The 25,440-nt window shown below is 33.1% G+C and overlaps 1 protein-coding gene and 1 long non-coding RNA gene across 2 annotated transcripts; one reads left to right on the forward strand and one right to left on the reverse strand.

The window, feature by feature from the left end:
- The first annotated feature begins 894 nt into the window (after positions 1 to 894).
- On the forward strand, positions 895 to 5,562 carry LOC123693127 (alanine--glyoxylate aminotransferase 2-like). Its single transcript, XM_045638090.1, has 10 exons — positions 895 to 1,020; positions 1,325 to 1,398; positions 1,863 to 1,981; positions 2,271 to 2,505; positions 2,906 to 2,999; positions 3,519 to 3,733; positions 3,859 to 4,078; positions 4,426 to 4,670; positions 4,945 to 5,122; positions 5,356 to 5,562. The coding sequence occupies exons 2-10, from the start codon at positions 1,337 to 1,339 to the stop codon at positions 5,440 to 5,442; spliced, it is 1,455 nt and encodes a 484-aa protein (XP_045494046.1). The 5' UTR covers positions 895 to 1,020; positions 1,325 to 1,336; the 3' UTR covers positions 5,443 to 5,562.
- A 1,802-nt stretch (positions 5,563 to 7,364) lies between these two features.
- Positions 7,365 to 8,147, reverse strand: LOC123693140. The gene is made up of 2 exons (XR_006751658.1): positions 7,843 to 8,147; positions 7,365 to 7,457 (listed from the first exon to the last, which is right to left on the reverse strand). It is a non-coding gene; the product is annotated as an uncharacterized LOC123693140 (long non-coding RNA).
- Positions 8,148 to 25,440: the final 17,293 nt, after the last annotated feature.

Below are 25,440 nucleotides of genomic sequence, written 5' to 3' on the forward strand. Positions count from 1 at the left end.
ATTATGTTGGAACTTGGAACTAATTGTCAATTTATACTTTTCACGATTATTCCTTTAACTGTGCTATTAGACGTTGCTTCGTGTCAAATTTATAGACTCTGTATTAACGGGAATTGTCCTGTAGGTTTTGATTCCCTTGCGAATGTCGAGGAACCCTAATAAGTTTTTTAGAACGTTTTCTATTAAATTAATTGCTAACGTTACTATGTGTTTAAACTTTTCTGCATAATTATTTGGATATTAAGCCGGCGTTATCATATAATGTGTTACGTCCATGTTTATCTTATATTTGGGTTAATAACTTTAAATAAGACAATTTTATTTTTATATTATCAATTAACATTATCGATGTAGCTGAACACTGAGTAATTTCTTGATCATTAAAAATTAAAATCTATAACCGATAATTACATAATAGAGCTGAGATGGTAATTATTACATACCTATGTTATAATGCTTATTTATTTTTTATGTTTGTTTTAAGTTGCAATGAGAAACCTTGCATGTTCCAATTTGAATAAAACTATAAATAAGTCGCTTATTTGCTGCTGAAGTGAAAAACTCATAACATTTAAGCAGTCCAAAAAAAATATCTAGATATACTTAGGTACTTAATAACACTACTATCTCGTTATTGTCAATAACACTATTAATTAATTTGTTAAAAATTTATTAATTTACAAGGTTAATAGAAATAAACTCAAATTTATTAAAGAAAAGCGACCGAGCCGGTAACTTCTCCTTAATGACCGACCATGCGGTCGTTCCATGGCGTGCCTGCGTCAGCCGCGTGGTCGACGACTTTTGTGTTCATGCGAGCTTATCAACTTATTGCACTGATAATGTGTAAGTATATGTGTTTGTTTCCATTGGCCGCTGCGAGGGCGTGCCTTCGTTGCCTCTATAAAATCATCTTACGCTTAAGGTATTGTAGCATTCCTTGCTCGTAGTCGCACGTGACTAATAAATAATCAAACCTTAACATTTATTACTGTTTACGTTTAGTTTCCGTGATATATAGTAAGTATCTAGATAATAATATTTATTACATATTTTACTTTGGTTGATTGGATATTTAACTAACTACCATAGGTACTAATTTGTAAGCGATCATTAACTTTTTGCCAGTATCTTCTTGTAATCATTTCTTTATAAAGTTAATGAATTTGCAACATGACGTAATGACTATTTATCATTTAAATTACATTCCTATTTCTTTAAATACGTCTAAATGCCTGGTCTAAGCTAAGTCTATAGTCGAAACATAATTTTTAAAAATGATGTTTGTGATCTATCTCCGTCGCTGACTATTCAGTTATTTCAGATATAAGATAAAATGGCTTACCTACAATCAAAACCAAAATCTGAAACCATCGAACTTCGAGAAAAATACATCGGGTAAGGACTTGTAAAATATCAAATTTAGATATATTTTAAGACGCTTTTATTATTTCAGTTTTATTACAGTATACAGTTACAGTGTTATTTGATAATTTTATAATTATTTTTCACTTCACAATAGTTTGTTTTTGCCAATTTGAGAGATTTATCATTTATTATCATTTGTTTGTTACATTTCTAATACGATAAGAAACATTAGATTCTCTAATATTTTAGTAAACATAATTAGAAATGAGCAAACAATAAAAATACTTCGTGCAAACTACCTAGTTATACATTTTTTTTAGTTATATTTCATTTTGTTTACAGAAATGCTCAAACTAAACTGAACTAAAACACATTATCTATTATAATATACACGTATACCCACCAAATATCCACATTTAAACAAACATCATGCATTGTATTGTAAAAACTACATACACCTAAAAGGAGTGGTTAAAAACTGTAAATTTTTCCAGATCCGCCTGCCAGCTGTTTTTCCGTTCATCCCCGTTAAAAATTGTTCGCGGGATCGCCCAGTTCATGTATGACGAAACGGGCGAGAGATATCTCGATTGCATCAATAACGTTGCACACGGTTAGTATAATGCATTAATACTGATAACAGTGCATGTGCCATGCGTGATCCTCGAATTCTTGACTGGCTTGAGATAGCGATATCTGACGTTCTATTTGTATTTATTTATCGCATTAACGTAATGAAATTCGTTTATTACCCTTACCTAGTGGCCTGTCGTTAAAAAAATTTACTTATCCTTATATAAGTTTTATTTTATTTTTCCGTTAATTTCAATTATTGATTAATTCCATACATTAAATTCCATTTTTTGAATTTATTTCTACTATAATGTAATAACTTTTTGTAGTGGGACATTGCCATCCACATGTGGTAGAAGCTGGAAGAAACCAAATGTCTTTGATATCCACAAATAACAGATATCTCCACGATGAAATTGTGATCCTAGCTGAAAGGCTTGTAAAAACTATGCCCGGCTCATTGTCTGTGTGCTTCTTCGTTAATTCGGGTTCCGAGGCTAATGACTTGGCACTAAGGCTAGCAAAAGTTCACACTAAGAAGAAGGATGTTGTTACACTTGACCAGTAAGTATCATTAAAGTATTTTCGTTGTAGTCGGGTTGCAGATACTATTGTATGGATGTGAAGAATGTAATAAGAAATTGGCTGATTGATTAGAAAATCAAAGACTTTGTAATTATTCTAAAGTTTTCTCCTGTTTTATCATACTTAATTACAGAACTTATTATTAAATTGTATTCTGTGCTGAAAACTTTTGTATTTAAATTGTGAAACATTGTAATTTCATACAAAGTAGAATATTTAATTCTCCTGTGTGTTTTATTCCACAAAGAAAATTGTTAATTATTGCGGTAAAATAATTGATGTACAAAGCAGCCAAAATGAAAGGTTATTCGTGACTGGTGAAGTATGAGTGTAGAGTTAGGACCTTTTTGTGGGTGCTACTAGCGCCATTTTGTTCCAGCGCGTATCATGGGCACCTTACTTCCATGATTGATGTCTCTCCTTACAAACTGAACCTACCAGGAGGGCCAGAGAAGCCAGAGTGGGTTCACGTGGTGAGTTGCCTTGGCTACTCCCCCATAGTGTAGCTATACCTTCAATTATTTCATTATATTAGTTAAATTCGAAATTGTCTGGATATACCTAAAACATTTCTTATGTGCCTTGCAGGCAGTGTTTGGCACATAAATATGGCTCCTATTAATATGGAACGTAAAAAACTTTTTGTTCGCCACTTATTGCCTTTAATGCTTATTATGCCGTTATGTATCGGAGGCACAATATGAGAAAAATATGAAGTTATGACTACGTTTATGGTTCATGTTTTTCCTTTATTCGCTAATATATAAGGAGTTATTATGAAGGAGTAACATTTGGTCTTTTATTGCGTTAATACTTTTTGTTATTAAATAAGAATATAAATAGCGTTTTACTCAAAGGACTGCCAGCTGCGTGGTTAGAATTAGGAAAATATTATATTTGAGGATTCCATTTATATTACTACTATGAAATACCTAGACATTTTATATTTACTATTATGAAATGGTTATTATAAGTAATTGTTTTAAATACAGGCCCCGGTCCCGGATATATACAGGGGAAAGTACACGTACCCCAATGATTCACAATCCGAAGAAGAATTAGGAAAATTATATGCTGATGAAGTCGGAAAGCTTTGTAAAGAAGCAACTAAGAAAAACGGAGGTGTCTGTGCCTTTATTGCTGAGAGCCTGCAAAGTTGTGGCGGACAAATATTCCCCCCCGATGGTTATTTGAAACGAGCTTACGAGTAAGTTATTTTCCTATCGTTATTCGTTTTACCTAATTTAATATTTTCTTAAAAGTACAAAATACGAATATATTATTGCCAATATCCCTAATGTTAAAAAGACTAAACGGAAAAATATTCTACAGGCATGTCCGTGAAGCCGGTGGTGTGTGCATAGCGGACGAAGTACAAGTAGGTTTCGGTCGTGTGGGCACGCACATGTGGGCATTCGAGACGCAGGACGTGATCCCTGATATCGTGACAATGGGCAAGCCTATGGGAAACGGCCATCCAGTCGCTGCGGTTATCACAACTCAGGAAATTGCGAAAAGCTTCGCCGATACCGGGGTGGAATATTTTAATACGGTTAGTTTCTTGTAGCATTATTTACATGCCGTAGTTTTAGAGTATACATGTTACAGTCAAAACCCTGAACCAGTCAATAACGTTATTGACCGGTAAAATCAGTTGCATACTATAAACAGACTTAAAACTTATACAACACCTTTTGATCACAGCAAGACACTATTTAACAATCTTCGTTTACCTATAAATAGACTAACGAACACAGTTTTTTAATTCGACCTTACCAGTTATTTCCGAGATTATCTCGTCCCCAGCCATCAAAATTCAAATACTCTTCAACCTTATAACAATCTATGTGATTAACAAAAAGTAACAACTATTACTAAAATATAATTTATTCCCAACAGTACGGAGGTAACCCCGTTTCCTGCGCCATAGCGAACGCAGTGCTCGACGTCATAGAAGAGGAGCGTCTAATGGAGCGAGCCTTCCGCGTCGGCAACCACTTACTAGCAAGATGCCAAGAGCTCAAACACAAGCACTACATGGTTGGCGATGTGCGGGGGAGAGGCCTTTTTGTGGGAGTCGAGCTGGTGACTGATAGAGACGCAAGGACACCCGCTACAGCTGAAGCTAAACATATAGTCAACAGGTATATTATTTTGCCACGGTATTTTTCGAAAAATATTTAAAGAAAAAAAAATTGATTACTCAATTTTCGGATATGAAATTACACATACAAACACTATACGAAAGTATAGAGAGTAACTAAAAATCACATTACTTAAAAGCTGTGTTCAACATTTCATTATTGTAGTTTTAGGTCATTCAAATTTAAAAATAACTAAATATATTTTGTTAAACACATGAATACTCTAATATTCTTGGTAAAATTACATGGACCTTAATAAATACTTTGTTAACAGAATGCGGGAAGAAAAAATTCTAATCAGTCGAGATGGACCTGACGCTAATGTGCTAAAATTCAAACCACCAATGGTATTCACAACACAAGATGCTGACAGGCTAGTAGATACGTTAGACAGAGTTCTCTCAGAACTTGATGAACAATGGAGGTCTCCAATTAGAAATATTAAACTTGAGGTAACTTTTTTATAAATATTCCCTTTTTACCATAAGCAAGGGAAATAAGGAAATGTAATAAAATAATAAAGAACAACTTGCAACCAAATATTTAAAAAACATAGATTTAGATTTGGCTTTTGGAATTTAAACAATAATTTCTTGATCTAGATGAGTTCAGTCACTCTTTGTTGGACAAAATAATTGTAAATGTATTGTAACGAAGTATAATAAAACAATCAATGTATTTTCAGGTCCGCGTCACCCAAATTAGTGATGGTGTGGAGTCCAGTGATACAGCTTTAAAAAATAGTATACAGCAAAGCTTAAAAGCATTGTAAAATAAAGTAATCTCATCTAATATTAAATAAGATTGTATATATAGTTAAGATTAGTATAAGACTTATTTGTAAATCTTTACATGTACTTAAGTATTAAATGAAACTTATTAATTTTCAAAATAGTTTTTATTTAATTTAAACTTAGTTTTTACCAAAAATATCACAAACATTTTCATGCCTTTTATAAATTTTTAGGATGCTTTCCTTCTGTTTTTCAGTATATAACCTTAAAGTACTTTGATGTATAAATATTATAATGCTACATTAGCACTGACAGGCTTGTAGAATTTATTTTTGTATAACCTTTCCACATTATCAGTTGTAACCAATTCAGACATTCTGTAAAGGACCTTCATTCTGGAATTCTTCTGAACTTGAGATAGGATGTGCACCAATGAATCAGGGCAGCATGGACACTGTTTATAGTTGGCAGTGTGTTCTCCGCTGCAATTGGCGCATTTAGGTGGTACCTTGTCCTTGTCTCGTTCACATTTCTTGGACATATGTTCCCCAGCACACTTAACACATTTCACTTGACCATGGCAGTATCGTTGAGTGTGGCCCCACATCTGACAGCGGTGACACTGCTTTGTTTTACTGATCGGTGGTTCAAGTTTAATATCATATCCTAAAATTTTTTTCACCTGTAAAAGTTTCTTACCCTCTTCACTGTATGGTACCACAGCTAAAACAAGGCAGTTGGTGTCCTTTATATTTTCTCTTCTGTACATTGTATGGACTCTAATCACTGGTATTGAAACTGCTTTTAATTCAGCTTTAAGTTTATTCAAATCAATGCCTAGCGGTAGGCCTTTGATAACAATTTTCATTTTACGCTTGCTTGGATGTCCAAATGTGTGGTAAGGTAATTGTTTCTTCTCAAAATATTGTATCATAGCTTTGTGATCACCAAACGTTAAGCAAGTTATTTTTGTATGGTAGCGACTCAAGAATGGTTTATAAAATTGAATGCCTAAGGAAAGAAGTTTACGCACATGTTGGGCAAAATCAATAGGTTGATGTAAAAAAATATCAGGCACCTTCTCTTTAAGTTTTGGCCACTTGGAAGCCAGCGTTATATCGTAAGTTTCGGCCAGTACAGTACCAGAATTCTGCGGCTTCTCGTCAGGGGATGAGATGTGACAGGCCCGCATTTTGTCGGTTAGTTTTTTAGATTTCTTTTTCTGTTTTTGCGACATTCTGATGCGATTTTACTACTTATTAACGTATTAAATGGTTTAAATATGTACTCACTACTCTTCAGCTTCATGAATCCACAGTCAACAGTATAATATTTTATAACCGTTTATTGCTATTCTATCGGTGATTGCAGGTAGCCACAATTATTTCAAAAAATGTTTTGTTTTTCAACAGCCGGTTTATGAGATTGAGATAGGTACGTCTGCCGTCACCGTCACTGTCAAGTTATTTTTTTTTTTTTTTTTTTTCCTGTTATGGCAAGAAGCTAAAACTATTTGCCAGTGTCAAGTAAAAGGTAGGGAATCCATACACGAAAGTCAAGTTACAGTGCGACACAAAAGAGATGACAAAAAATGAGGGCGCCACCGTCGCTCATATAGCAACACTGATACTGCGACGCAAGCAATCTTGATACTATAGAATAAAAATCAAAAAAATAAAAAGTAATAAATACCGCGATTTAAAGTTGTTTCATTCATCATCGTGTAAATTTAAGACAAAAATACATTAGTATTTTAAATATGGTACCTACCTAGGTCAAATTTTACTTAAATGTATTTGGAATTAGTTTATAGAAATCGGTCAAGCCATTTAGACTGCAGAGGCGCACATAGAATCAAACATACGAACAAACAAACATACATACATACAGCTCAAACCTAAGGCTCAAACACATTACGCTCCTTCTGGGTCCGTCAGGTAAAAAAAAACAAGGTGATTTCAAAACTACATATTTTTATTTATTTTTTGTAGATATTCTCCTTCATTTTTACTCCCTTGCTCCACTATCCTGCGTACTGTGCTTTCAGAAACCCCTATAACAAATGAATTAAGATGAATAAAATCAAGTAGTACATTTAACATATTTATTTAGTAGCTTAAAACTATTTTTTTTTATGTCGGAGGCCAAGACTCACTTTGGATCCCTGCGTCCACTCTAGTAAGTAGCAAGTAAGGATTCATAGATAGCTGTATGAAAATAGTTATCACTATACTATTTAAGGCTGGTTGGATTGGATATAACTTCTTGACTCAAATTGTGCTGGTCGCACTATAAAAACTAGTTTTTGTTTACATACAAATAACCTCAAATTAAATTTCAAAAACGTAATAATCGCCATAGATACGTACATTAAACACTCGTCACTAATGGAATATTCTATTTTACGTAGTACTGAGCAAAAATAAATGGAATCTCACCGGTATAATCTGCTGTACGTCTGTAAACGTTTTCCAAATATTTTTCTCGTTTTTCAGCTTGAAATTATGAGAAACACCGAATGAAAACTTTATATATGGCATCACGGACACCGCTACGTTTAACCTTTTTCATGATTTCTCCTTTTTTGAGTAAATTTCTTGTTTAAAATAACAATTTTATCTCAACTTCACCAAATAAACAACAAATTTTTATTCAACTTGACAGCTGCATTGATAATTCAGGGTTGCCAGATAATGAAAAAAAAATTAGTTCCAAATTAATTAATTTCATCTCTTTTATGTCGCACTGTATAATATATCTGGATGAAAAGTTGACAGATGATAGATTATGCCAATTATTTTTTTAATTCTAAAAGGTGTGTATAGTTATTAGATATACAGAAAATTTCCACTCTTCGAAGAAATTGAATTGAATTGAATCCTTTACTTTAGGTTTCTATTTTAGACAAATATTTAATCTTGTATTTAATTAATAATTTTGAAAAATAGTCCTTAAAATTAAGCGGTAGGATTGCTATAACCGTATAACGGAATCCAACAAATCTTGTAGAGGTGTGCGAGTACGAGGAGATTTGGTACACCCATGCCATGGTAGCTCATTTTTATATAGGTAACAAAATAAATAAGTCTCTTATTATTTACTCTCTAACCTGTAATAAGATAAAACCGATTTTAAAGGAATATCTATTAAAACTATCATAATATGAGGACACTGAAGCTCTATTATTGTAAATGTGATTGTAAAGATCATAAAAAAAAATACACACACATTCTACACAAACGCATACACACATTCACACACCCATACATACTCACTCTTACACACTCATGTTTGTTGAAATGTAATGTAATTTTAACTCCAAGTAATGAAATTGTAATAAACTGTAATTTTAATTTTAATCTTTAATTTTAAAAATAACATAGTCATTTCTAGTTTAATTTGAGGGGTGGGCGCAGGTATCTATAGCACAGTTTATACTACCACAGATACCGGAGTTCCTCCTATTTTTATTGTATAATTTTTCAAATTAGTTTATGATGTTAACTACTAGCTGCTGCTCGCGGTTTCACCCCCGTGGCTCCACCCCTGTTGGTCGTAGCGTGATGACACATAGCCTATAACCTTCCTCGATAAATGGGCTATATAACAGCGAAAGAATTTTTCAAATCGGACCAGTAGTTCCCGAGATTAGCGCGTTCAAACAAACAAACAAACTCTTCAGCTTTATAATATTAGTATAGAAGACAGTATAGATATGTGTAAATTGTTTATGAAATGGGAAAGAATGTAAACATTAATTAAACATTAAACCCATGCACTAAATCTATACTTCTTTAATAATATTATAAAGAGGAAAGGTTTGTAATGATGTATGTAGGTATGTATGGTTTTCACGCATAAAGTACTGGACCGATTTCAAAAATTCTTTCACTATTAGAAAGCTGCATCTTCACTGAGCAACATAGACTATATTGCATTTCAAAAAAAATTAGAGATCCTTACCAAAAATTCAATAATGTAACCCAAGGTGTACAAAATTCCTTAATAAAAATTCTGTCATCGCGCGCGCTGCGGAATCTATTCCTTGAAGTACGAGGATGGTTCAACATGGAGGATGGTTGAAAAAAAAACGTAAACATGTATAGTTCAGGTTACATCGCCCATTTTTGCAAGTGACTACTATCAAGCTAATTTTCCGTTTGTAGCTTTATTTTGATGAGACGCCCAATAATTTCGTGTACGAAAGTCTCGATTGTGGTAGCTAACAGAGATAACAAGGATAAAAAATTTTGATTTTATGGTTCTCAAATATTTATTACTAACTGAATTTTTTTGTTCAATCTCAAGATAATTACCTAAATTAAGTATTCGAAAAAATATTTGTCCTACAAAATCTATGGTTGGTTGAAAGAGTCCCCCTTTCCAAAGTGTATCGATAACGAGGTCATCATAAATGATTACTAACAAGCTGATTTTTTTGTTTTCACTTAGTTAATGTTTATATAATTCAACAGACATATTGTCCTACAAATTGCGTAATAAATAAGATTTTGCTTCTGAATAACTTAATAAGGGCGATAGCCGATAATTATTACTGTAAGCCATCATAGCAACGAGCCCACGATCTTTGCGACAAAACAAGGGCCTAGGCACCCCGTAATTATATTAATTTATAACTTCGTAATTTAGCAATGTGTTACGTTTTCCCAGCCTATAGGAATAAATTGATACTCCTTGCGTTCAAGACGACAGTGGCGATGAATCTTTTCAGTATGAATAATTAATTAATAATATAAAATACCCGATAATCTATTAAAGTCTTGTCTCAATACTTTCCGAATTCTGCGAATCTTATAAGTAGTGCAGAAGCTGTTGAAAATAAAATAAAACACTTAAATTAAACCAATTGAAAAGCTTAGTAAGCAATAAGTTATACCTACGACTACAACGTTATTGCCATACATTGTTGTTAAACTATAGGTATCTACGAAACTTCCAGTTTGACGCGCAATCGCGCAAAGTGCACGGTCTAGCCACGTCTCTTAGATAAACATCCTTCCTCTATGGCCACGTCTAGCTAAACGGTTTAGATGACTTTTGTGTTACCCGAAGTGTGCTGAAGTTAAATACCTACTACAAATAATTAATTATATGCAAAATTACATTTTAGAAGACCTTTGTCTTCGATACGGTGACGTCAGAAAATATTTACCGTGCTAGCTGCTTATGAACCGTTTGTAGAAGATAAACAAGTCTTTTACGTTTTACAAATTCAGTTCGTTATAAATATATTTATAAGAAAGGAACCGTCTTCAATGCGTTATTGTCCAATTTTTTACAAGTTGAAGACAGTACAAGATGCGCAGCCGGCTTTAGCACGTGCGCAAACTCGCTAGTAGCCGTTACATCAATCTTTTCCATCTCCCTTTTTAGTGTTATCTTATCTGAATCAGTTGGTGCCGGATAAAGACCCCTAAATCCTAACAAATAAAGAACAGATTCGTAAAACTATTAAACAGTTTAACGCGTTGAACTAAAGTCCTTTTTGTAACTTCTGTAGACAATGAAGGCATTCAATGTCTGGACAATGCGAGGTTCGGTACCGAGGCGATTAGACAGATTTATTTAACGGATCTCGGGAAGACGATGTATAGCGATACCAAACTTTTATTTTTTATTTAACTAGTTTTTATTGGGTACCTAACTACCTATCAGGATTATTTTCCACCTTTGCTTTATGTTAGTTTAATATTTTATATCAATTACGCGTAAGGAAAGACTCCTTTCAAAGTAGGTAATAAAACTAATCATGCTTTGTTGAATGAGTAGAGAAAAATGATTTCCAAAGGATTTTATTTATTAGGAATATTATAATATATTAAGAATGGGGATCTCCAATACCAATTTCACACCTTCATAGATATTATAACGTACCTATCTAATCCTGTACGTAAATTCTACGAAGCTATATATGACCTTCACTACTTATTAGTTATTACCATTAGTAAACCATTTAAACTATTTAATTTTATTCATCTCAATATGTATTAAAATTAAAATTACCCGTTTATTTATACCTTTAACAATTTTACCTGAAACCCCAATGACCCTTGATATAGCGAGCTCTATATCCATTTTTCCATTACACGGACGTTCTTACACTTTTAGCAAAGCTGAAAGTTACCGATTGTGATCACGAGGCGATAACGATAATCGGTGTGGAAGTTCCCACGTAAATCGCCTCAATCGAGCAGAGACCGCACGCCATCGGTGCGGTGACATCAAACGATCCGCTGAGATGCGGGTGGCACGTGCTAACACTTCCCACTCGTTAATAGATGACCCCTATCACATGTGACTTGAATGCGAATGTTACTTAAATAAAGATTATTATAATTTCCCATGCAATTGGTAGAATAATAACATTTAAAAGCAGACAGTAAGCCATTGTTAGGAAACTGGTAAAAATTGAAATGATTTATTTTTCATACGTTATTCTAATATTAGATGATATTATGAATTTATTTTTGGCAACAAAAGTAATTTATGAAGAATTCGTTACACTTGAGCATTTCAAAAGAAAGCTTTAATGAATGAATGAATGAATGAATGAATGAATGAATGAATGAAAATACTTTATTTGCACCAAAACAAGGAGACAATACGAAAAAACACATGCAAACAAACACGTACAAAAAGGCGGCCTTATCGCTAAAGCAGCGATCTCTTCCAGGCAACCTTTAGTCGAGGATCATGAGAATTACGTTTTATGATGAGGTTGATAGTGCAGAACACAAAAATCATTAAGTAAATAAGTATAAGACTACATATATTATACATATACATACATACGGATATTATAAAGATAAATAGTAACTTAGCTGCTTTTTAAACTCATTTAATGTCCCTGCCCTTCTGATTTTGTCGGGCAAACTGTTCCACAGCCTGATAGCACGGACCGTAAAGGAACAGTCATAGAAGTTAGATCTGTGAATAGGAACATGTAATAGGAGTTTATTACAGGATCGCGGGGAACGGGTGGAGGAGTTCAGGAACTGGAAATTACTTTAATATAAATTATAAAAACTAAATAATGTAGGTAGTTATAAAATTGTTGTATTATGTAATAATACAACAAAATCAAGAGAAAATTTTACCTGTTCAGTGTTCATCTCAATGCATGTATCCCAAATCAAAAATCTTATCTAGCAAATTCTCATCTAAATTATAAATCAATTACCATATAAAAAATACAACACGTGGTATCCATATTACCTATTTAGTTTATGAATATAGAAAATTAAATTACGATGAAGGTAGGTAGCACCGAGCACGGCAGGTAAAGCACACGGACATGGACACGTGGCTCTACATTAGTCTTTAATTTATATATGTATACTAATTTACAACATTCATATACCTACCAAATTCGACAGGATACTAACAATTCAAATCACAGATTCGAATGATAGACTATGTTTTTAAAATTGACCCACACTTTTGTACAAAATCGACATCAATATTCTAATTTATTTTTAAGAATGTTTTTGGACGTTTTCCATGTTAATATTGGTGGAATCCTATTATCATAAATTTTTCGGAAATTCTGCAAAAAGGTAATGAATTATTCTAATTCATTTTTAAAACAAAAAAGTGGATTCTTGCTATTTATTTAAATTTATGTTATTTTGTGCATGCATAGACAATGCATTGCAATTCAAATCGGAATAATGGTAACACGATAAAACAGAACGCCTAACGTATTCTTAGTGTAGCAATCTTCGCTACGCTTTAACGATGGAACTTTTTCTCAAAGCGTAATGCTGAACCGAAATCATGCAATTGCGCTGTCTGGCGCCGGCAGATGCTGAATAAAGGCAAATTGCAAGTTCACCTCGCGCCCCGCCGCTTCCCACGGTATCGGCGACGGCTCACGGAACCACTGTAAAACTCTACATTCATAATAAATACAAACGGAAGCGACCGACTTATGAAAACGTTCAGCTTTGTCGCAAAGCGTTCTCGCCTTAATTGCTGTTTGCGAAAATGAGATAAGAATTGAAATTATAGCTCTTATAATCTTTTGCTACGTAGTACTTTTGTTGAAAATAAGTTCCATTATAAGGGAAATTAAATTTCTTATATTGCATTAAATATTTTAGATTCTTTCATAAGTTTTATTTGTTGCGGCTAGAAAGAGGTTGATATTAAAATTGTACACATTCTTAGAAAAAAATATAAAGTCATAACTACGTACGTAGTATATATCTGTCAACTGTGTAACTACTTTCATCAAACAAGAAAAAAAATGTTTTGAATGTTATCATCAGCTAAATTTTTTTTTTACAAAATTATTTAAATATTTGTTCTAAATGCCCAGGTAAAAAATATGAACATTCATATATAAAACAGTATAAAACCCATAAGACACTCTACCAATATTCCTGATTGTAGACATGTTTAATTGTATTAATGCATAAAAAATCATAAAACAAAATATTATCATATTATTCCAGCTAGCGTATCTTCAAAATGTAACAAGGTAGAGAGCCCTTTAATAGAAATATATCAGGAAAATAGTACATTTCAATATGCAATAAAATCGGATAACGTACGCGACCTCAGATCTACCGGATTTTCGCGCGCACACCTGAACAAGATTGCTGTACCCGGCTATAAAAAACCTACGTTCAATCGTGTCCTCAAACTTTGAAAAGAACCCTCGCATTCCGCAGTGTCTATAACAGATGGGAGCGGAAACAAGATTTTCATCCCGATTTACATAAACAGTTTCCCACCGAACCCCTTGAGGGTTAAATAATATGACGTAATGACGACACGACATTACCCACTAGGTAAACTTCCATATCTTGTCCAAGTGCCGCTTTACGAACGAAAGGACTTTCGATAATAGTTGATAATGACCCGTATCGTAGAGAAATAATATTATGATCAACATTGTTTTATTTGCATTGTGCAGTATTTTTAAAAGAGTAAATAAGACCAAGTTTTCTGTTCTAACTTGAATATAGGTCATGAAAAGCAAACACCGCAGTTATTTGAAAAGTATATTAGTATTGCAACTGTTTATATTATTTTTTTTCTTTAGAATTGTTTAGAATAAAGGAAATGTTTAGGAAGGACAGAAGAACAGCTTCTTCGACTGCGTATTATATCGTGTGCTAAAAACTAAAAAGGAGACGTCTTGAAGAGTTTTCATTTTGAGAATGTTTTATCAACAAAGACTTCGGCAACTGCCAGCTGTTAATAGGTGTCGATAGCGGATGACAAGCCGTGTATTTTACCCTCGAAGATAAAATATAGACTTATCAAACTTAATATCCGTTAATGTTTGTGAATGAAATAATTTTACGAATGAATTGACGAATGAAGCTGTTTGCCTTTGCATACAGTATTATGTGCATGCATGAATTTAATTTCTGTAATTACATGTACTGTACATATACCTAGTTCTATAATCTATTTATTTACCACTGTAATATGGTTTTATAAATTAATAATGTGTACAATAAAATAAAAATAATAATTGGAACAGCATGAATTTTATGATAATGACAAAAAGAAATAAGAATAACAATTCTATTTTCAATTCAACGTTTCACGAAAACTAAGCTGTGAAAATGAGATATTTATTATTTATAATACTTACAATTATATTATGTCTACACTTGTTTAAAAAAATATTATATTTTATTGAAAATACAATACGAGATGGTAAAGACCCTTTAGGTAACTTATGTTTCACTTAAATTGTGCCATCTATATAAAAATGAATCCCAAAATGTGTTGGTAAGCGCATAACTTGAGAACGGCTTAACTTAACGTTTACGTTACTACGTTAATTCTTTTTTTATAATATTCCTTGAAGTTCGAGGATTGTTCTTATGTAGAGAATACGTGAATATGTACCACGGGCGAAGCCGGGGCGGACCGCTAGTTTGTTAATAAATATTGTAGGAATAGCAAATACAACTAAGAAAGCGATTGAATCTTTCAGTAGGGAGTATTGCTCTTTGCTCTGAGGTAGGTAGACTTAATAGCGGGCAGTCATAACAGCAACACCTATAACTTGAACCAATTTCCCAAATCTTCTTATAGAACAAGACGATTTATGTATGCTTAAACATGTTATGAAGGTAGGATAACTAATTTATTGTAATGCAAGCGCTTTTTATTACGCATAACCTTGTCGACGTGAGCATGTGACGGTTCAAGGTATCCCGTAATAAAGTTGGCCCGGCCCCTCGCTAGCGCTTAATATTAAGAGTTCGCCTTATATCCTTACCTACATACATTATGTACGTCCTTTGCAATCTTTTCGTTGTTGCTGCGACCTGAATCCCCCTTTGTACCTTATGAAAAGAACCGGGGCCAGTAAGGGAGTATGTGTGAATAATTGAGGAGTGGCGCTCCCGTCTTGCTCGGTGAAATCTTAACGAAACTCATTGAGCCCCGGGTTCCGCATGCACGTGTGCTTTCTAAAGCTAACAGCAAGATATAACTGAGCGCAGAATATTAATCCCCAAACTCAGCTGTTGAGTTTGCGTACTGTAAACTGTTGTTGTGCACAGAACGAATATTTATGTTTAGGTTAATTGTACATTGGATTATATTCAATAGTTGTGTGTAGTCCTTAGATTATATAAGCCGAACAATTTATTTTATACATTACTTTTATAAACTATGTATAAAGTTTTCGAGGTCTATTTAAGACTTTTAGACATAACACTGCAGATGAATATTTATGAATAAAAACCAAAGATATTACATAAAAAAAAATCCTCAAGGTGCCTAAGTTCATAATATAAAATAAATTAATAACACATTTTTAAAGAAAATTATTCAGACAAAAGTACTAATTGTATTGATGTTGTTATGTTGATAGTTGGTACTGCATTATGTTGTAAGTTTTCCGTCAACTGAAATCTCGTATAATATTCAATTATCGTATGAGAGTGATTCAGTAGTATTATAGGAACATGAGAGGCACTTAATCCGGCTGAGAAAGTAAGCAGTTTCGACGTGAAAGCGATAACAGCGAACAACTGGGAAATACATGTCTGATGTGGTATCTACATATTGTAAAGGGATTGATTGGAAGATTGATTACATACATACCTAGGTCCTAGTTCCATTGAGCTATAAGTACTGTGTTGTCAAATTCTGGTACACTTTGAAATGTTTAGGACAATTTCATCTTATCTCTTGCAGCCTATAATTTAGTTTCAAAGTTGCATAAAGTTAAGAAATTTACATTAATTTTTTACTTACCAACGCATAATAGGTAGAGTCAATCCTTTAATTTAATTTTAGAACTTTGTCGCATAAATATATTCGTTAATCTAAAGTATCAATTGGAGGCTTACATTAAACACAAACAATGGTTTAGTTTTTATAATAAATTACTGACTTCGCCTTACAGTGCTCTATTTGCTTAAGGCGGTTGAAACATGAACGTAAATTCCAGTAGTGATTAATCTTTATCCTTATTTTCGTAGCTGGGTTTACAATTCTAACAAATGACAGACATAAATCTATGAATTTGGTTTACTTTTACCCGACTGTAGAATCTATATAAAACAGAATAATATACAGTGCTCGTAAAATATGCTACGATGTTTTATCAAGAAAATACGTACTGTGAAATTCACCAACAGTATTAAAATACATTCATTGTCAAAATTTCAAGATAATTTTGGCGCTTCAACAAATTTACATCCAGAGATAAAGTGAAGCAAAGCATAGCATTAAATGCTAACAATAGGGCCTTGTTACATAAGAAATAGTATTCATGTATGGTGTTTACACAACGTATCGTAAATAATAATGAGAATAAGCTTAATTTTAGGGAAGTTTATTACTAGTAAGTTTGTTGTGCCTACTTGTGTTATCTTCTAGTCTAAGTGTAAGCACTAGGGAATGCAATCCCGATCCCGCGGGATCCCGATCTCGCGAGATCTCGTGTAATTTTTCGGGATCAATCCCGACGCATCATATGACGAGATCCCGTTCGAGATTGACGGGATTGGGCGGCAGTGGTCAGCGACGCGAAAAAGTCCTTTTGCACGTATATCCACGTCCACGAGCTTAGACAAATTAGAATCTACCATTTAAAAAGAAATAGGCTTGTTTGTGTGTGGAGGAACAAGGGGGTTATTTTTGCAGTTTGCATATAATTGCTTCGCCACGCTGTTGCCAACCAGCGTTGAGTCGGAGAGGGCATTCTCAGCAGCGGGGTACATTGCAACGGACATTAGATGCCGTTTAGCAGATGCTATTAATACCCTTTGTTTTTGAAAATGTCAAAATCACTGTTTTTCCTAATTCCCTTGAAAGAAGCTGTTTTGATTACCTAATTTACCTGCGTTAATTTCCTTACAACCTGATTATTATTTAGTTGGTAAGATTATTATTTTAAAGGTTTTTATTTTCTTTCGAGTAATATGTTATTTAAGTTAACCTCACTATCACAAACAGGCAGTTATTAGCTTTTTTTGTCATCTGAATTCAACTTTTTTTTTAAATTAGACGGGATCCCGATAATCCCGGGATCCCGCGGGATTGATATTTCTCGAGATTGACTCGAGATCTGACTCGAGATTGCATTCCCTAGTAAGCACGAACTCGGTCGTATTCAGCGAGAAGAGTTTTTATAGTGACAATAAATATACTACCTAATATAGAAATATAACTACTTTCTTCTTTTTATGCGTAAATACTTAATATCTAAAGCACATTAGATAGAACAATCTATACCTAGGTACTGACCATGGAAACGGAAACGGTTTGGAAATGGAAGTTTCTTGTGAAGTCTTAATTTTTTGAATAAGGCGATTCAAATGCATTCTACGTGTTACTTGAGCACTTTTTATCTTTTAATGTTTAACTGTACTGATAGTTATAAATTTTTATTTGTCCTCTCTGAGGATCGAGACAAGGACATCTCAGTTGTTTAAACATACCTACTGAAAAAGTTTAGCCATGAGTATCTCTTAATTTTTCCCTTATACATATACCTAATACCTTAATCATTAACATTTCTAGCCACGTCGTCTGTCCTACAGCTAAATATATTATACAAGCGGTCCGCCCCGGCTTCGCCCGTGGTACATATTTACTTTTTCTCTCCATAAGAACCATCCTCCTACTTCAAGGAATATAATAAAAAAAGAATTATCGAAATCGGTCCACCCGTTCACGCGTGATGCCGTGATGAAGGAAAACGGTTTCATTTTTATATATTATAGCTGTTCGCCCCGGCTTCGCCGGTGGTACGTGTTTACGTTTTCTCTCCATAAGAACCATCCTCGTACTTCAAGGAATATTATAAAAAAAGAATTAACGAAATCGGTTCAGTCGTTCTTGAGTTATACGATTACCAACACATTTTGCTATTCATTTTTATATTATAGACTAGCAGTCCGCCCCGGCTTCGCCCGTGGTACATATTTACGTTTTCTCTACATAAGAACTATCCTCGTACTTCAAGGAATATAATAAAATAAAAATAACTGCGTTAAAAACAACCGACTTCAAAAACGGAAAAGTAAGAAATAAAAAAGATTTGATATTATTAATTACTACATATTATTTTTATGTGCTATTTACTAAAAAGGTTTGATGTCGGTGCATGGGCTTAATACTAAGTGCTTAGTGTTTGGCACCGACTTCAAACCTATTTAACAAATAGCACATAAAAATAATATGTAGTAATTAATAATATCAAATCTTTTTTATTTCTTACTTTTCCGTTTTTGAAGTCGGTTGTTTTTAACGCAGTTATTTTTATTTAATACTTTTTAGTGTATTTTTCAACACGAATCAAACGAGCCCAAACTCGATAAAGTTGAGTCAATATATTATTACTGAGTTCCTATGGCCACCTTCCGATTCCATCATCAGATCAGCTCCATGTCATGATAATGTTTCATCGCTATCCAATTTACATTCGTATACAAAATTTCAGCTCAATCGGTTACCGGGAAGTGAATCAAAGTTACTTGCTACATTGAAATTAAGTCATCGAGTATAGACAAAAATGTTCATAAAATAAAAACTACTAGGCCTAGCCGAATAAAATTTTTATGGGACCAATTCGACACCATCCCGCATCGAACAAAAAAAGAATCACGTAAATCGGTTCAGAAACCTCGGAGTAATCGGTGTACATACATAAAAAAAAAAAAAAAAAAAAAAAAATATACCGGCCGAATTGATAACCTCCTCCTTTTTTTTGAAGTCGGTTAAAAAGAATTAACGAAATCGGTTCAGCCGTTCTCAACTTATGCGCTTACCAACACATTTGGGGATTCATTTTATATTATAGATATAGATTCGTTGTAACATCCCATAGCACACTACATCATTTAATATTATGTAATGATAAACATAACTTAATTCCTTACCTAAAACGTTTACTTACACGAAATTTATGTCACAAAGGTTACAATCATGTTACAATCAACCAGATTGTCGTGCACTGTACAAATTATTGTGCTAATTGTCCTACTTTGAATACATGCGTTCCTGTGAGGATGGAATTCAAACGCCCAAAGTGTATTTCAAAATTGAACGTAGGCTAGTACAATGCTTTGTCTGCCTTCTGAACAATGAAACGTTCACGGATGTATCGCTATTTTCTTTCGATATACAATATATTGTTTTAAAGCATTCGGTAAATAAATAAAGTTACAGCTGGCCGCCCAAAAAATAAGAGTACCTAGAGCTTCAAGGACTCCCCCATATTATGGTTTGGTTCAATTGGAAAGTTTTCTTTTATTAAAATTATAATTAAATTATAATCAAATTTCCTTTTATAGTCATATATTTAATGTACCTACGTGTGAAAACATTATGTTATGATACTCACATATATGTAAACAAGCAAGAAATTTTGAATGCAAGATGTGGCAATTTGTCGCTGTTCATTCGATTTCGATCGCAAATTGGTACCAACTCAGACAAAATAATATGAACTCTGTTCTGAGAACCAATCATTCGATATTAAAAATTGTTGTGATGGCTCTATTTTAAGAACGTTAATTCTAAACATCGGTGCAGATACACCTACGGATATACTAATATCTTTGTTTTTGTACTTCACTTATAAAATGAAAAGAAAACGACATCTTACAGGTTAGAAAACACGAATAACTATAGAGTCTAAGATTGTCAATGAATTATAGGATAAAACTTGCTTTTTATAAATATTTAGTATATACCTATACGATTTAAGCATATTCGTGTTACAGCTACTTCTGTTTGAATATTCTTTTTATTTTTTTCTACCGGAGAAGAGCCAGGACAAGTCACTATAGTTCTCATGGAATGGAAGCTGTGGGATGCAACGCAATTTACTTCAGAATTAAATTGACTATCTATAAACGAGTTGTACGAAAATAATTCCCGTCGGGATTTCCATTGAACTGAACTGAAACGATTGAAGGTTGGCGAAGATGTTGTTAGCTTTGCTGTAGGTACTCTCATTTTATTCAGGACATACACTGTATACATAATATATTCTGTATTACATCATATTTTTAAGATAAAAGTCTAATATTATGAGATTAGTTTGATTTTGTTATAGATAGAGCATATAAAATTATAAAATAGGTAGGCCGTAGGTAGGTACCTAAAGGCCTAGAGGCTAATACCACAGTATTACAATATTATTTCCTACTAATACATAGAACAAATGATTAGTATTTGCCTCTAGGCTATTTTGATTAAAAAAGTGATACTGTTTTTAAATAAAAACAGTATTACTTTCTTAGTCAACATTAAAACATTATGCAATGCTTTGCTTTATATAACACAAAAATATTGCTATACGGAAAATTTAAATTAGCGGATGAGTTAATATAAAATTGTACGTGGAAAAAGTTGAGCACAAATCTTCATGCTAGTTAAACAATTACACTGAAATTATTTTCTACGTCAATTACACGAACTTATGCGTGTAAATAATATATATTATTTACACAGTTAACAGAGATTAATGTTATTGCGATGAAATACTCAATAATTATATACGAATAGCTATAATTAAATAACATTGTGTGTTATCATTACAATTTATCCTCTGTTAATACCACAGGAAATGTTCAAATTTAAATTTGCTATTTTACAATTAAATGAATGTAAATGCATGCAGGTTCATTTCAGTTTTCCAAATGAGATATATTCATTTAAAATAGAATGCAGGAACTTTACAATATAATTTATTTTTATCGCTCTACAATTTTCAATAAATTATATGAGGTTTAAATAAATTAAAAAGTCTGAAACTATGTGTTATATGTTAATTTTTCTAATAGAATGCAATACAAAATATTAAGGATGATTGAATTCAACCTGTATGATTGAAAAAAGTCTGTCCAAGTAAAATGTCCTTTGATTTAGAGTGCGTTTAATACAATGTTTGCGAGGCTTGAATTTACACAGAACAATGTATTTTACTAAGGGTCAAGTAGCAAATATCTCAGGTTCCCTTCTTAATAAATTAAAGGTCTCATTATTTTAAACAGAGCACGTTCTACGTTATCGTTGAAAAGATCTTTTGTAGGCCTAAAGCACTTGGGGAAAGTCAATCAGGACCGTTACGCTTTGAGCATTCGCAAATTAATGAGTCAGGCACACATACCTACCTAGTGCTGAGACCCTCAATGTTTTTATAATAAAGCCAAAATATTATGTACTCAGGAAATTGAGCCGTAGAGAGTGTTTATATTCAACGCGAACGTGATACGTAAACATAGTAAGAACGTATCTTGGAGATTTCTTATTACATTAAATTTTTATTCTGCCTCCCACGTATTATGCAGTCATAGTTTTTAGACTATTAATCTTATTTGCGATATATTCGCTAAGCGATATGAAGCTGTACCTATGAATATAATATAAATATGCGCTCATAAAAAACGAATATGTTAAAACATCAATTTACATAACAATGGAAGGGATGGATTTCGTGAGAAAATTCCGTTACTTGGTCGTCCCTCGTATAATTTCGACGATTATAATAATTTAATTTCTGTCCTGATTACGTGCATTCCCACCGGGTGAACACTCACCCCACTACAGGTAAATACAGATAGGTAAGACGTTCAAGGGGTCGAAATCAATACAACAAAGAAAAAGTGCGCTATTGTGTGCTTTTACGCAAGGAGCCCACGTGCGCTTACGCTCCCACGGTGGCGTTGCGAGGGATTTCGGGACACATATATAAGGGTGTCAAAACTAAACAACATCACTTCCAAATTTTCGATTGCACCGAACACACCGGGGGCCCGCCGGGTCCCCGGCTACAGTGCGCATTTAATATTAACATCACGTTCAAAGTTCGCATTACTAGTTTGTCAATTAAAAGTTGGAAGCAAAAGCGAAGTTAATCAATGTTTTAGTAACAGTAAAAGCAATTTCGTTTCGTGAAAAACATCTTCGTAAGTCTATTTGGAGATTGTTTCGAGGAACACTTTGGAGAATATATATTAGTAAGTAAACTTTATCACTTTCCAGTTTGTCTGTTTTCTTCCGGAATTCAAGACTTTTTTCGAATACTTACCTATAATTGTTTTGAACATAATTTTCTCCTACAGTTCATTGATCAATCAATTAATTCAATTTAATGAATACATTTGTGGTACCTAGACAACTCACATTTCCATTAAAATGGAAAGTAAAGAAAAACAAACTTTCTCTCCGGATATTTATTTTGGTAATTTTTGTTACAGGCTGGACACCAATACATTCGACGATTCAGAGATATTTCTCAACATTGATATCATCAACATCGATTCCCAATTATCGATTCTCATCAAAAAGGTACGTTTGAGTACAAAAAGTGGATCATTTACTGAAAAATGACGCAGTCGAGTTGATTATATTTCTAAAATCCCAAAGATAGCGTAGGTTTAGTAATAATATTGTGTGATCATTTAATTTTAATTTCATTTTATCAATTCTTTAGTAAAACCTTTGTCGTAGGTCTTAGGAATGAACATTAACGTAATTCGGTTCCAAAGTTGTAAATAAGTAAAATGTATAGAGTATGGTTTCTCCCGCCTTAATGCACGGTCTTGTTTGTTGTCGCGTTAAAGTTTCATGTTAAGTTTAACTTGTTACGCTTGTTCCCAGTTCAAATGTTGCTATTGTTGTTAAAAACCGTTAATCATTGTTAACTACTGCTTCTTTTTGAATGATTGAGTTTTTGTTAAGTTTTCTTCGTTTACTTATTACTCATTGTTATTTGACCGACTTACCTACTGTCTTAAGGGGAGTCCTTTCAGCGAAGCGGAGTAAAATTGGTTTGCAAGATCAAATTTTTCATGTATTTGCAATTATATGACGCTTCTAGAAAAAATAATCAATACACTTCAAGATATTTCCTAAAAAGTGTGCTAATTTGTTACACAACCACGTGTATTTTGTTCGATCATATAAAATCATAAAAATAGGCTAAAATAAAGATCGAAAACGAATTATTTATTAATGAAATTTCTGATTTTGGAAATAATTTTTATATAAGGATATGTATTTTGATGTACTGCAGAAAACGTGCTAAATTTTGGTTTTCTACTGAAGCCCTGTAATTATTAAATACATATTATATCTCAGAACTTAACGTTGCCCAGCGTTTTCTTTACAAACCGCGCTGCCCGCTACCCCGCCAGTCCTGATCAGGCGCTTGCTAACGTAGGACCTGTGTCAAATTATCTCCGCTCGATTTTAAGTTTTGAGTAAAGATAAATTATTGAAAATGGGTAACAAAACAAACAAAATTCGGAAGAAAGCAGTGTCAGTATCACAAAAAAGGACAGGAAAAGAGAACTAGTATGTAAATTGAGTAATATGATAAAAACGTAGTTACTTGATGCCACAGAATAAAAATATCAGTTGGTCATAAAGTTTCACCTCGTATGCTTTTATTTCAAAACGATAAAAGCTGCGTTACTGTGAAATAAGAGTTTAGTTTATAATAATTTGTTTTATATATATAATACTAGTGGTCCGCCCCGGCTTCGCCCGTGGTACATATTTCGCAATAAAAGGTAGCCTATGCCTTTTCTCGGGTATCAAAATATCTCTATACCAAATTTCATGCAAATTGGTTCAGTAGTTTAGGCGTGATTGAGTAACAGACAGACAGACAGAGTTACGTTCGCATTTATAATATTAGTATGGATTATTATTACGTAATTGGTGTATTATTTGCATAATTTTGGGGTATAATTATTAATTACAGTTGTTTATTTTAAGGAAAAAAACAATAATGATTATTTGTTAAAAAATAATTGATAATAGTCAAATAATAATGATTATTGACTAATAATAATTATTAATCACTACAGTAAAAGTTCCTTATTGGCGGGGTATATGTTCCATAAAATATATGCCTCGAATACAGAAACCGTGAATACGGAATGGTAATTATTATATGGGATTATAGGTTCTACGTTATACGTTCCTAGGTGACGATTGAGATTTTTTTCGTGTCTCATTTTTTTTAGTTGACATTATAAATTTATAAACTAGGAAGAGTGCAGTAGACGTTACTCGATCACAATTATTTTTGTAACGAATGTGAAAGACGAAACCTATAAACCACGCAAAGCGGCTTTTACTATAAACGGAACTACATTTAAAAATATACTTTATTTATTGAGTTATAAGGTTGCTTCCATTCTGTTTATTTACATTCTCAAAAACATCAATCGCGGCAAAGGCGGCTTGCGACAAAGGCGGCTTGGGTCAAAGGCCTCGGCGATATCATTAATTAACAACATAATATTATGTACTTTAGGCTAACTTGTAATAAGATCTATTTTACTTTCTTATTAGTCCATTTGACAAGGATATTGTGTTAGATACCTATTGGAATAATTTTATTATTATGTATGTACTTATTAAATCCGCGAATAAAAAAATTTTTAGTCGCGAATATAGAAATTGGGTCGCATTTTTTTAATTCCCGAATAGTGAAAACGCGAATAAAGGAAGCGCGAATAAGGAACTTTTACTGTATAATAGATGATAATAGTTAGTTCATAATCATT

This window comes from Colias croceus, chromosome 7, assembly GCF_905220415.1.
Source record: "Colias croceus chromosome 7, ilColCroc2.1".
In the NCBI taxonomy this organism is placed as follows: Eukaryota; Metazoa; Arthropoda; class Insecta; order Lepidoptera; family Pieridae; genus Colias; species Colias croceus.